This window comes from Mytilus trossulus, chromosome 6, assembly GCF_036588685.1.
Source record: "Mytilus trossulus isolate FHL-02 chromosome 6, PNRI_Mtr1.1.1.hap1, whole genome shotgun sequence".
Classification (NCBI taxonomy): Eukaryota; Metazoa; Mollusca; class Bivalvia; order Mytilida; family Mytilidae; genus Mytilus; species Mytilus trossulus.
Genome location: NC_086378.1, coordinates 55,151,297 through 55,165,211, shown reverse-complemented (window position 1 = coordinate 55,165,211; position 13,915 = coordinate 55,151,297). Strand labels below are relative to the sequence as shown.

The following is a 13,915-nucleotide window of genomic DNA, read 5'->3' as shown; positions in this document are numbered from 1 at the left end:
AAAATGCAGCTACTGCTGGTTGGAAATAATGGGGAGGTAAAATTTTTGGGTCATGTACATGTTGGGCTAGTGCCATGTTTTTGTACGACCTCAAAAATTGACTTTTGCGGTGGTATATTGGTATCACGTTGTCAGCTTCGTCCGAAAATGGATGGTTTCCAGATAATAACTTTAGTATTTATAAGTAAAGAGAAATGAATAAAATTTTAAAACAATGAAACAAGGAAGCTTCGGATTGATTTTGGGGGTTATGGTTCCTAAGGTTTAGGAGTTAGTGATTCATTGAACACTTAATTTCGTGGTTCACCTGCACCCCACGAAATACATGAAAATTTGTATCAGATGAATAATAATGATTCCCCAGTACTTTCATTGACTTTCAAGTTTCAATCATAATCAGTTCAGCAGACAAGACATTTCAGCATATAATAGACATTTTGTTTCAAATTGAAAATAGTGTTACACATTTTTAGAAGAAAATGTTAATATGTAATGTTACATTTTAAATTTTAAATTGAATTAAAGTACAATGTACATGTACATTTTGTACTTCCCATCGATATCATACCCATAGGCTTGTTAGTTTGTGCAGATACCCTGTTATTAGCAAAACTGATGACTGTGAAAAAAATAGATTGTATTCTAAAAGGAAGGTCTATTTTTATACGCTGTCAAAATTTTGATGGGACCGGTTACCTATTATGGTATACAATGTCCGGTGTCCGTCCGTCTATCTGACTGTCCGTCTGTCTGGCGTAAACCTGTCGTACGGTAACTAGAGAACAACTTATCCAAATTTCATGAAACAATCTAGTTGTTTCTTATGATAGTCAAATGATCTGTATACTTTTTGGTGAATATAAGATTTAAACTTTTTGAGTTGACCCCTTAAGGAGTTATTGTCCTTTTTAGTAAATTTTTATCAATTTTCATTAATTTAGTAAATCTTGGTAAGTTTTTACAAAATGTTTTCCTCTGTAACTAAAGGACCAATATTAATCATTACAGATAATTGTAAGTAGCAAGAATGATCAGTAAAGTATACGTATAATCTACAAACACATCACCATCACCAAAACACAATTTTGTCATGAATCCATCTGTTTCCTTTGTTTAATATGCACATACACTAAGGTGAGAGACACAGGCTCTTAAAAGCCTCTAGTGAGTTATTAGTATTTTGTAAGAAAGGGAGAGGTTTTTTTTACATCATGTACATTGTTGTGCCGTATCTCAAAAATGATTTATGATTATTGCTTAAAACTTTACACTCTTCTTTGTCATGTTTGTTATACTAATCTAAAGATCTGTAAACTTTTTAGTGATGATTATAAAATTTATTTTTGAGTTATTGAGTATTTTGTAAAACAGGGGAGGGTTTTTATACGCCTGTCAAAATTTTGACGGGACGTATTTTTGTATCCAAATGTCCACTGTCCGTCTGTCTGTCTGGGGTAAACATGTCGCACTGTACCTTGAGAACGACTTATTCAAATTTCATGAAACTTTATATAGTTGTTTCTTTTGATCGTCAAATGATCTGTATACTTTTTGGTGAAAATAAGATTTAAACTTTTTGAGTTACGGCACTTTATAACTAAAACAGGCGTGTGTTTTTTTCACATGTGGCACTGTATCCCAAAAATTATTCTTGATTATGGCTTAAAACTTTAAACACTTTTAGTTATATGAATCTCAATATCTGTATACATTTTGGTGATGATTCAAAATTTCATTTTTGAGTTATTGAGTATTTTGTAAAAAAGGAGGAGGTTTTTTTTACATGTCGTGCCATATCTCAAAAACAATTTATGATTATTGCTTAAAACTTTACGCATGTCTTTGTTATATTAATCTCAAGATCTGTATACTTTTTGGTGATGATTTAAAATTTCATTTTGAGTTATTAGTATTTTGTAAACATGGGGGAGGGTTTTTTGATATGTTGTGCCGTATCTCAAAAACAATTTATGACTATTGCTTAAAACTTTACACACTTCTGTGTTATATTAATCTAAAGATCTGTATACTTTTTGGTGATGATTCAAAGTTTTATTTTTGGGTTATTGAGTATATTTTGTAAAACAGGAGAGTTTTTTTTTACACAAGACGTCGGGCGTATCATGCACTCATGGCACAGCTGTTTATTTGTTCAACAAGTACAGCAACTTACATGTAGTAGAGTGGTTTGGATTGACAAAGAGGTTCATTAAAATTCCTGCATGTAGATACATAATTTAATTGTCACTTGCAATTGGGATTATATACATTTAAAAAAAGAAATTTGATATTTTAATCTATATATCTTTACTTCATGTACTTACATACATGTTATATTCGTTTCAAAATGTTTCAGATGTTTAGTCCTACATACAAGTCAAGAAGTGAAGATTTTAGGAAATTTTTCAAAGATCTCCCGAATGACGAGAGACTGATAGTCGGTAAGTGAATAACTATTAGCGAATGTATCATTGATGAGATAAAATGTTCATGCATGATAAACTGTTTATAATCTGTAGATGGATTAAAGTTTCTGCAAGTAATTAAAAAAAGTTTTAATTGCATACTAGTAGTTTTAATGATATTCAGGCAATAGTTTGTATATAATTATATTTTATTTTTATTGATAAAATTTGGAAAATTCCCATTTTTATTTAAAAAATAAATGTTTTTTATTATGTTTAGTCAGAATTAAAATCTGGACATGATCATAATAGTGGAGATTCTTTTACTACTTTTCTATATAGAATAATGTGGTTTATAATGTTTTATAAACATGATAAACAGAAATTATTATATAGAAAAAAATAACAAAAATTGTTTGAAAAAATAATACATGTAATAGACACCACACCTAACTGCATCAGCAACCAAAAGTCATTCTGCTTAAGCAAGAAAATACAAAGACAAACAAAATTATAAAACTGGTTACAGTTTCACCCTTTGTTACAACTCCTTGGACTTGAAGCAAACATAAACTGTGGACAAGACCCCTTTAAATGATATGAATGAATTCAAAGATTTTCAATTTCTCAACATTTTTCTCAACATTTTTTTCTCAACATTTTTTTTTTTTTGTATTTTTTGTAATTTTACACAACTGAGTTGTGATTATATTAAAATGCCATTATAACTTACACATATTTCAAACTTAAAAATGGGTATTGGGACATATGCATTTGACATAGCCAATAGAACATGGACTTAATTTGCACGTCTTCCTTTTAAAATACTAAATGTCCACTTAAAAAAAAAAAAATCAAATGTAAAAAACATAAAGATATAAAAAAAGAAGATGTAATATGATCTCCAATTAGACAACTTTCCACAACTTGGCACGAGGGACAAAATGACAGAAATTAACAGATATAATGATCACTATACACATGATACTTTAATAATGAAGTCTTCGTTTCTATTACAGTTGCATAACATGAATCTCTTTAATATCTAGAAAATATTGTTTAAAACATTATTCACTTTATTTCAGATTATTCCTGTGCTTTACAGAGAGACATCTTAGTACACGGCAGAATGTATATTACACAGAACTGGATTTGTTTTTATGCTAACATATTTCGATGGGAAACAGTTGTAAGTAGAATCTCTGAACAAGGATCGTGAGGATAATTGAGATCTCCAGTAAATAATGAAAAACAAACTCTGCTGAAGTATTTTAGTGTATGCTGTTGATGATTGTTGTAAAAACTTTCTTGACCTCAGAATGTGTATTGGAATTTGCATTCCAATGACATAGTGTTCCGTCTGTGAATGTTTCAAGTTTTTCTGTCTTTTAAAGCATAAACAATGTACAAAATGAATGCAGGATAAAGAAAATAACTCGCTGAAGCATAAAACCTTTTAACTAGCATTGTACAAATACAGCTAATATTTATAGACGCTTTACAGTTATTGTCTATACTGGTATATTTATGACCATTTATGAATGTAAATATGGGCCTAATGACATAATTAATGTTGTTGGTAGATGATTAACATCCGTTTGTTGAATATTTCAGTTAACAATCACAGCCAAAGAGATATCAGCTGTTACAAAGGAGAAGACAGCTAGAGTGATACCCAATGCCATACAGATTACCACAAATAAAGACAAATACTTCTTCACATCTTTCGGAGCTAGAGATAAAACATATCTTATGCTATTCAGAATTTGGCAAAATGCCTTATTAGATCAGGTATATTATTTTTCAAAAATTTAGGCACACATTTATGCAATTATCAGTAGTAAAATGAAAAATCTCCCCGGAAAACAATAGAGACAAACGAGTAGGGGCATTAAGGCCTGTGTTTGGCCCAAGAAATTTAAAGGTTGAAAACTATTTCAAATTGGCACAAAAAGTTAAGAAATGCATAGGGACAAGAAAGGAGTAGGTTCAGTAAGACCCCTTTTTGGCCCCAAAATATAGCAGTTTTACAAAATTGTTTAAATGTAAAATTTTAGTTATTTTTTGGAAAGTATAATGCCTCTGCTACTTATATATGGGCTGTTTTTGGCATAATAATGCACATATATCGGGTACTTGCATCATTAAGTTATGCTAAATTACTGAAATCTTCACAATTTCAGCATTTTAGTTAAATTTTAGACGGTTTCCGTCTTAAACGGAAGTGGCCGCATTCGTGTTCATTCTTGATATTAAAATGTAAGTTGTGTTTAATGATAATGTATGTATGTATGTACTGGTAAATGCCTCCGATATCCGAAGAACCCCTCGAAAGCTGCGAGGGTACAGTGGCATCCATGTACACTCCCTAACGGGATTAATGGAGATGTGTCACTAACGTATATTTATACGACAATTATTTTTACAAGGACAAACAATCCCCACCCAATTCAACACAAAGGGAGTGCTAGGACACCGGGAAGTCTGTTATTGTGGTGGAGGAAGCCGAAGTACTCGGAGAGAACCACCGGGCCACTCGGTGGAAACAGACAAACCAGAGAGATATCAGAAGATTGATCTCCAGGTCAAAGTAGGGACACTTTGACCAACCGAGGCCCCCAACGTACCCATTCTAGTTTAATCTCCGGTCTGGGTACCAGAGATGTGTGTGAGAGGGTGAAAATTACCCTTCTAATGTACTGATATTTTTAGCACCCCGAGAATCGAACTCGGGACCTTCAGCACTGTAGCCAGCGGTCTTAACCACTAGACCGCGAACTCACACTATGATAATACATAACATACCGTATAGCGGGCAATTTTCGCGGGGTGCAAATTTTCGCTTATTTTCGCGGACAGAACTAAATCGCCAAAATAAATTCCGCCAAATTAAAGGTGTACATACAAAGGTATTAATAAAAGTTTTTAATCCGCCAAAATAATAACCGCCAAAATATTTCGTATACCTTGTTCAATGAAAATCGCGAAATTTTACACCCGCGAAAATAACCCGCTATACGGTATATAAATGTCCAGGATGAACACAGATGTGGCCACTTTCATTTGTGACAAAAACCATCTGAAAAATAACAGTTTTTGGCATATTTGACAGATTTCTCATATTTAAGCTAGAATCGCAGCGTTTTTAATGAGTGAATCAGTTAAAATCTTTCACATAAAATAATTGAATCAATTAAAATAGACATTTAAGTGTTTAAAAAGTGTCCACAATCATTCGTCAGATAAATGTGAAATTTGAGGCCAAAACCGGGCCTTACAGGACCTACTCCTTTAAATAAAACATAAAGATTTTTATCTTATGACTTCACAAAAACGATGAAAAATGAAAAAAATATGCAGTTTTCTATCTTTATTTCCATTGTGGAAACATCGTGCTCAGCCAAGAAACAGAAAAATAATTTCATGGAAGCTTTACTATAACTATTGATCTAATCTCATCAAATGTAAAGTTGTTTCTTGGGTGTGCACATACTTTTTCAATCTAAAATATACTTAAAATTTGATCAAACACAAGGAAAATTACGAAGTTTTACAAAATATGCAAATTAAGGCATGATTTGTTGCCATGGTAACTTCCTCAATGTCAAATTTGTTTAGTTTTTCTGAATACATTGTACCTTAGTCAAGTTTTCAGTAATTTAAGAAAATGAGAGCCTTATCGCCCTTACTCCTTAAACCAATGCCAAATAATGATTATAATATTGTATTTTTTTTTCAACTAGAAAGTTTCAAATCAAAAGTAGAATAATTTTGCCTTACTTCATGTCATGCATGTACAATGTCAATTTAAAATAATTGCTCAAATTACTTATTCATATAAAAATGAGTATAATTTCAAAAAAAGAAAAATGAAAAACATAATTAAAAATTAAAAAAAAGAGAGGTTACAGCCATCCATAATTATACAACACTATGTATATAAAAACTCCCCCAAAAAATCAATGTGACTTCTCAAGAGAATAGTGTTCTAATTAGCAAAAAATACATAAAATATCCTGGTGACATGCTAATTACAACTTATATTTCAAAACAAATAACTTTGAACAAACTGTGACATGTCTAGTATTAATAGCCAGAAAATAGGTAAAAATTGATCAACAATTTTACAAAAGAAAAACAAAATTATCTTTCTAAACATGACACACAATTTGCATATTTTTTTTACAAAGTATGAAATTAAACTAACAATCATTTAAGCAAGACCATGACATATTTTAGGTTTGTTTGAAAACACATCCTCATAGCTGTTACAAAATAGTACATGAAGTAAAAGTCTGGATGAATGAATGAATGATTTTATTCTCATAAACCAGTACATAGCTACAGAGAAAATGACATTTCATATATTATACATATTTTGTTTCACATTTGTGAAAAGTAATAACAATATAATAGTATTACAGTTTCTCTAACCAGGAGGACAGACTTTCAATGATATATATCGTATTAATCTACACAATTTTTCTAGATCTACAACATTTTCAAAGTCTCATAACTGTTAAATGCATTAAGATCAACTACCTTGTGATAAAAATCAATTGTTACAAGAATTGACATGCAGAGAGAATTACATTTTTTTTTGTAAATGACACATCAGATTTAACATAATATGGACTCCTGAATATTGGTACAGTTAACGTTGTCCGCCATATGTATTTTAAAAACTAAATGAATGCCAATCAGTGTAAATCTGCACAAAATAAATTATTCCACAATATGCATTCTAACCATGCTAACTGGACATTGCTGTGTTTTTATACATTCCTTGAAAAACAGCCATGTTCCTCAGTTTGTGAATCTTAGACCTACCGTTATCTATTTTTATTTCCAAGAGTACCCTTTTGGAAACTTGGAAAAGGAAATACCTGTATTAGATAAATTGAAAACATAATGGCCGAGTTCACTTGAAACTCTCGAGTTAACTTTACTTACTTGGGTTTCAACAATACGATTTTACCTGAACCACTCGAGTAAACCCCTCGTACTCTGGTTCCAATCCTCACCAAGCCAGGGTTAAACTCAAGAAACTCTTGAATGACATCAAACCAATGAGAATATTTTATTTTTTATGCTTGATCAGGGCCTTACCCTAGAGTTACTTAGAGTTGTTCCAAATATCAACTCAAGTGCTTTCACATGATAATCTATTATCTCTGAAGTCGATTGTAGAGTTTCAAGTGAACTTGACCTTTTAGTGCTAAATTCCAAAACTATGTTTATAATCATGATAATGTAATTAAAGTTTCTATTTTGAAATGTTTTTATCATTTTTTATTACAGCCGATGACTCCCCCTGAAATGTGGCAGTGGGTTCATATGAGTTATGGTGAAGAATTAGGTCTGACCTCTAGTGATGACGATTACGTACCTCCTTATAATGGATTGGAGGAACAGGACGAGGAAGAGGAGGAGGAATGTGAAGATAAAATAGAGGTTAGGTTTTGTGCTGTAGATTAAGACTTTATTTGTTATTAGGTTTTACCATGATCATAACATTTCTACATAGCTGTAATTTCGAAAAATGAAGAAAGAAAAAAAAGATTAATCACTGGATCAGTTTCAAAGGGGGGACGGGCGGGCAGCTGCCACACAGTGTCTGTTCATTTACATAAAACCCTTTGATGTTATTTTTGCAAATTAAGATATATGTTGTTTTCTGTGACTAAATCAAGGTCAAGTTCAATTTTCATGATTTTAGCTTTTCTCTTTGTTGAGTTATCACCTTTTCCCAGGAATTCATTTTTTTTTCTAAACTAGGGCAGCTTATCATGCTTTATAAATAATAATTATACATATAACAGAGAGCAGAATAAAAAAGGAAAAAACCAATTTTCCTCTTTTTTCACTCTAATTTCTGACAAGTGCAATTAGAGGCCAAAATAGTATCAGAACGTAATAAATTTATTCTATAACCCTTGTATTTGAGAACAAAATCAGGAAAAACAAAGACAATTTTGTAAAATTAGTATTTATTTGATACATTTCATAATAAATTTATACTGTATTCTACACTTTACTGTCCATTTTCATTCAACTCTCCGTAAATGATGCAACTTAGAATAAATTTATTCTAAATGCATGATGCTTTCTGTATAGAATCATTTATAAAATAAATTTATTATAAAGAGCCTCGATATCTATTATCAGTTCGAGAAAATCATAGAATAAATTTATTCTACATTTAATGTCATTTATGATTATAACAATATTTAAAATAGATTTATTTTAAAAGTCCAGTAATCTGTATAGTGAGGCTGTGATACAGAATAAATTTATTCTACATTTAATGTCATTTATGATTATAATAATATATAAAATAAATTTATTTTAAAAGTAAAGTAATATGTATGGTGAGGTTGAGACACAGAATAAATTTATTCTATGTTCAATGTGATTTTTGTCTTGTATAATAATATATAAAATAAATTTATTCTGAAAGTAAAGTAAGAAAGTAATCTGTAAGGTGAGGTTGAAACACAGAATAAATTTATTCTATGTTCAATGTGATTTTTGTCTTGTATAATAATATATAAAATAAAATTGTTTTGAAATAAAGTAATCTGTATGGTGAGGCTGTGACACAGAATAAATTTATTCTTTGTTCAATGTGATTTTTGTCTTGTATAATAATATATAAAATAAATCTATTTCGAAGTAAAGTTATCTGTATGGTGAGGCTGAGACACAGAATAAATTTATTCTACATCCATATGAATTTTGTTCTATATAAAAATAATCTTAAAAGTATTACATGATACAAAATTAAAATAATTTAAAAGAAAATTCCAACGGTCTTATTTATTACAGACAAACTGATACAATAAATTGCTTTGCCAAACGAAACTGGATACGACTGCAGAGGTCAACTCCTTTAAAGACGGTGTGCACAAAGTTGATGGCAACTGTAAAATGCGCTTTTTTAAAAGCTTTAAGCATATTATATGTATATGTAATTTTTATATTTTTTTAAGAAGATTTGTTTTTCATGATTAAATGATGAATGCATGTCATAAGAATCCACATTACTAGTAAGGCAAGTTAATATTTAATCTATAAAGCATGAAACGGACATATAGAAAACGTCAAAAAATCGGTATAACTTGTAACATTAAATTAGCATAAAATAGAGTTTTTGACCTAAAACTTATACAAATTTAACATTGTATCCCACATTTTCGTAAAATAGAATTGTATAGATTCAGACTGACATTATATGAAATTTACCGCAAAAAAATCAAAAACGACCATAGTAGATATGCTTGGAATGATTTGTAAGAAGTAGTAATTTGAAAGGACGAATAATCAAAATGGAAGAATCGGTAAGAAAAATATGTAATTGCTATCTTTTGATTTTCAAAATAACTTGGTATTAGAAATGTGGAAAACCAGAGGTTTAATAAAATCTGCAACATGTAAATGATTGGATGGTCCAGACTGAACACCTGAATTTTTTAAATGTCCAGCTATTATGTTACAATCTAAAAGGGATCCACGACATCCATTTCTGAAAAGGATCCACGACATCGCAGCTAATTATTTCCATTATACTGCGTTTGTGGACTCAGCTTTTTGCACGCCGTCTAAGCAGTTGGGACAAAAATGAACACAATTTTCGTGCATGATACAGGTCTGAATTTGGATTGTAATTAATTATTTGATGCAATATAGGTTTCTGACACAGATTAACGGCAGCCAAAGAACTTAGAATCTTTTATATCATTTGAATAATATCTAATTTTTGGCTTTTGTGCAAAACACTATGCTGTTGCGAATTGCCCCCCCCCCCCAAAAAAAAAATAAATTAAAATAAATAAATTTACCTCTTTTTTATGCATTTGTGCAGAACACTATGCTGTTGCTATTTGAACCCTCACTCCAGAAAAAATATACCCTTGCCCCTCTTTTTTTTGGCAAAATGATTTTTGAAATCCATTTTCAATTTCTGAAATCTGTAATGAGTGAAAATTACCCCCCCCCTCCCCTCAAAAATAATCTTTTCACCTACCCCCTCTTTTTAAAAAAAATCCTTTAAGATATCATAATGGTCATAATCTCAATTTAAATGACCTATTGAATTTGCAACCATCACTACCCATTTAAAAACAATATAAAAGTCTTAAAATAGAAAATGACATACATAATCACGGCTAACATCAATATTCCTTAATCATAGTACATTTCACTTCAAAAAATAAATTGACAGCCAATCACCACAGCTGTTCTTTATACATACTGTAAAAACAGTGTACGATGGAAATCCGAACTTAACCTTGTAATTGTCCATTGACCAGGAAACCTTCTTTTGTTATCATGTGATGGCATACAAACAGTTCAAAAATACATCTAAGTCGTTTTTGTTTGCTTATAATATAATCCTGAACATTTTTGTTCAATGTTTTGTCACTGGTCATCTGTTAGAATAATTTGGGTTGTTTTCTTTTCACACGAGAGACAACTTGAAGCTTCGTTATAATTCAGCTGGTACTAATCGTTAAGTAATCTGATCTTTTAGTGACATACAGATCTGTAGTTGGAATTATTCATCTTCAAACTCTTCTGAACTTTTCGAACAATCATCTTTGTAAATGTTAAATTCCCAAATACATGTTTCCATTATTCTGTTCAACCAAAGCTATCTGAAAGATCAAATAAAAAAATGCAGTTCATACAAAACAAAATGGAAAATGTGTCTATGGGCTACAAATGATCCTGCTCGTAAATATGCACGTGTCAACTTCCACATTGAGATACATGTACAGGATTCAAGTAATTAAGACTGTTTTGTGATTTTAACATTCGGTTGAGGCAAACTAATTAAAAGTTAATGGACGGAAACGAAAAATTCAGCATTTTGTATGTTTATAAATGGCCTTAACTCAAGAACGGTAGAAGTTAGGCCACTCTATTTAAATCTTGATCTGTGTTTTATGGTAATATGCATTGTATATACGATTTTTTACATTTGCTTGAGGCAAACTTAAGTTACAGAACAGAAGCGAAACATCCAGCTATTTTTATGTTTATAAATGGGCATAACTCAGGATGGTTAAAGTCTTGCAACATCTTACACTAACCTTATCAAAAACGAACTGTAACTTGTAAAGTAAGCACATGTTCAAGAGAGATTTACAAGGACTGAAGGAGCAGCCAGATCTCATCGCCGTATAAATAAGATGTGCAAATGATTGTACAACTGCACATCACATATCAGGCCCTCGCTCTAAAATTCATAATATATTCCTTTTCATAGAGTAACCGATTCTTTGCACGCATTCTTAAAATAATGACTTTTAATTCACTAATAACTATTCCGACCGAACTTCAATTGTCATAATAATAATTATATTTAAAACAGCACTTTCAAAACCTTTTGCAATGAGATAAGAAAGAACACTTTTCAAAAACAATTATGATTCTTAATTTCAGCATTCTGAGATACTTCTTTCTAGCCAGTTAAAAGTTTTGTCTTTTCAATTACCTCTAAATATTTTCCTCAAAATATATCCGTCCCTAATGTTCTCTGTGGTTGTAGTAACTTCTGCCATTTTATCTGCCTTTTAAACTTTTGTGTTTCTTTAAACAAATTCATTTTGATAGAAGTGTCTGGTGACTTATAAACAACAGCGTATTATATTTTGACTGAAATGGTCATGTTATCCATGAAGATGCAGACTTTTTGTCAATTATTATGTGTGCCAAACAGATTCCATAAGAGTGTGAGTACAGTTCTTTAGGTACTTATGAAAATGTTCAAAACTGTTTTTTTACATACAATAATCTCTTGCTCGTTTATTCGTTTTTCGCAATGGTGTGTTATTTTTTTCATAGACTTATGAGTATAAATATCCTTTGGATTCAGTGGCGGATCCAGTTAGGGTTCTGTGCTTTGAACACCTTTTTGTTTTACGATCATTGGTTTTAAATTGGAACAAATGTTTAGAACCCTCTTTTAAAAATGATTGGTCCCGCTCATGGGTATCTTTCACTTTTTGCTAAAATAATAGGTACATTTTCCATCTTTCTATGCAACAATTTCATAGCTAGTGTGTCCAAACAGCTGTTCTAAGACTAAGCGTAAAGAAAGTTAACTTTTTAATTTTTTAAATGTTTAAAGATTACTTCAATTTTCACCAGTAGGAAATAATAATGAGATTACCACTTAGAAACATTATTAATATCATAATAATTAAACTTAAGATAATAAATAATATTTATCTAATAATTTTACGTTCAAACTTATGTTCGCATGTTTTCAGATACCATCTCCAATATAAAAAAAAACACATCATGAAAAAATTAACTTGTTATGTGTTCCTCTTCTACTAGCTTCAAAATGTATCCAAAATCAAGAATGTGGAACATACTCTATCTGACATAATCATTTGGTAACTGATGCAATTAGTGTCTCGAGCTCTTTTATGCCCGTCTTGAAAATAAAAAAAACTAAATATAAAATAAACAACTCTGCGAATGCTCAGGTTAGTTGTCATATTATGCAACATACTTAATAATATAGAAACCAATGGAGATAACAAAGAATGTCTTTTGTCATACAAAACACTGTCAAAAACCCAAACATACTATCCACACTGACTGTGTCCACACTTGTAGTATATAAATTTATCTTTGTGATAAAACAAATTGTCAGAGTAATATAGTCAAATTTAGTTATAGCATTAAGCTTTGCTTCATGATACACCTCTTTCTTTAATGATATGATTATCGTTATCATAATCAGTTTTGGAGTTCCATAAATGTTTTATTCCAAATTGTACTTGTTTATATTGTCTAGTATGCATTGAGCATATATGTCAGGTATCCATGACGGGACCCTAGTATCCTTTACCCCCACCCCTCACCCCACCTCTAGTAAACTGAGCAAAACTAACCTCCAATTTCTTGAACTGTGATGAATGTTTCATAAACGAAACTGGAAAACTATCCCGTCTATCCAGTCGGGTTGCATATATATACATAATAACAAAGAGCTCATGTTCATTGTTATTATGTATATATATACAACCCGACTTTAAATAAAGATTACTTTATGTTTAACTTGTCTTTCCTCCTGTTGATGTCCACTGTCTGTCATCTTCGTTGCACGTACATAGAGAGAAATACCAAGTGATCATATTATACAAAATTACAGATCAGTGTCATATAAACTGGTCCGCCGTTCCATCTATAGCCTCGCACCGTCAGTGTAGCGATAAGTGAACACAACAGGGGTCCAGTTTAAGTGTCCTACGTCTTGTCATTAATTATCTTGTGTTTCCATTTGAAGACTTCTCGGCATGTGGTAACACTAGGGTGCCTACAGTCAACGTACGCGTGCATTACATAAAATTGATAAGGCTTTTAAGCCGCGTTTGTTGTAATTAGTAATAATTATTTTACAACTTCTGATAGATATGCGGCACTTGTTTGCTAACATAAATTAAACAAATCGAAGGTTGCAAATTATTTGAATCTGTGTCATTTCATAGAGG

The 13,915-nt window shown here is 31.0% G+C and overlaps 1 protein-coding gene across 4 annotated transcripts in view; it reads left to right on the top strand.

The window, feature by feature from the left end:
• LOC134721552 (protein Aster-B-like) overlaps positions 1-13,915 on the top strand; it is a 46,050-nt gene that overhangs the window by 12,593 nt on the left and 19,542 nt on the right. For all 4 annotated transcript variants that reach the window (XM_063584648.1, XM_063584649.1, XM_063584651.1 and 1 more), the window contains 4 exons: positions 2,357-2,441; positions 3,491-3,594; positions 4,020-4,196; positions 7,707-7,859. In XM_063584648.1, the coding sequence (XP_063440718.1) occupies positions 2,357-2,441; positions 3,491-3,594; positions 4,020-4,196; positions 7,707-7,859 (519 nt within the window). The remainder of the gene's footprint in view (positions 1-2,356; positions 2,442-3,490; positions 3,595-4,019; positions 4,197-7,706; positions 7,860-13,915) is intronic.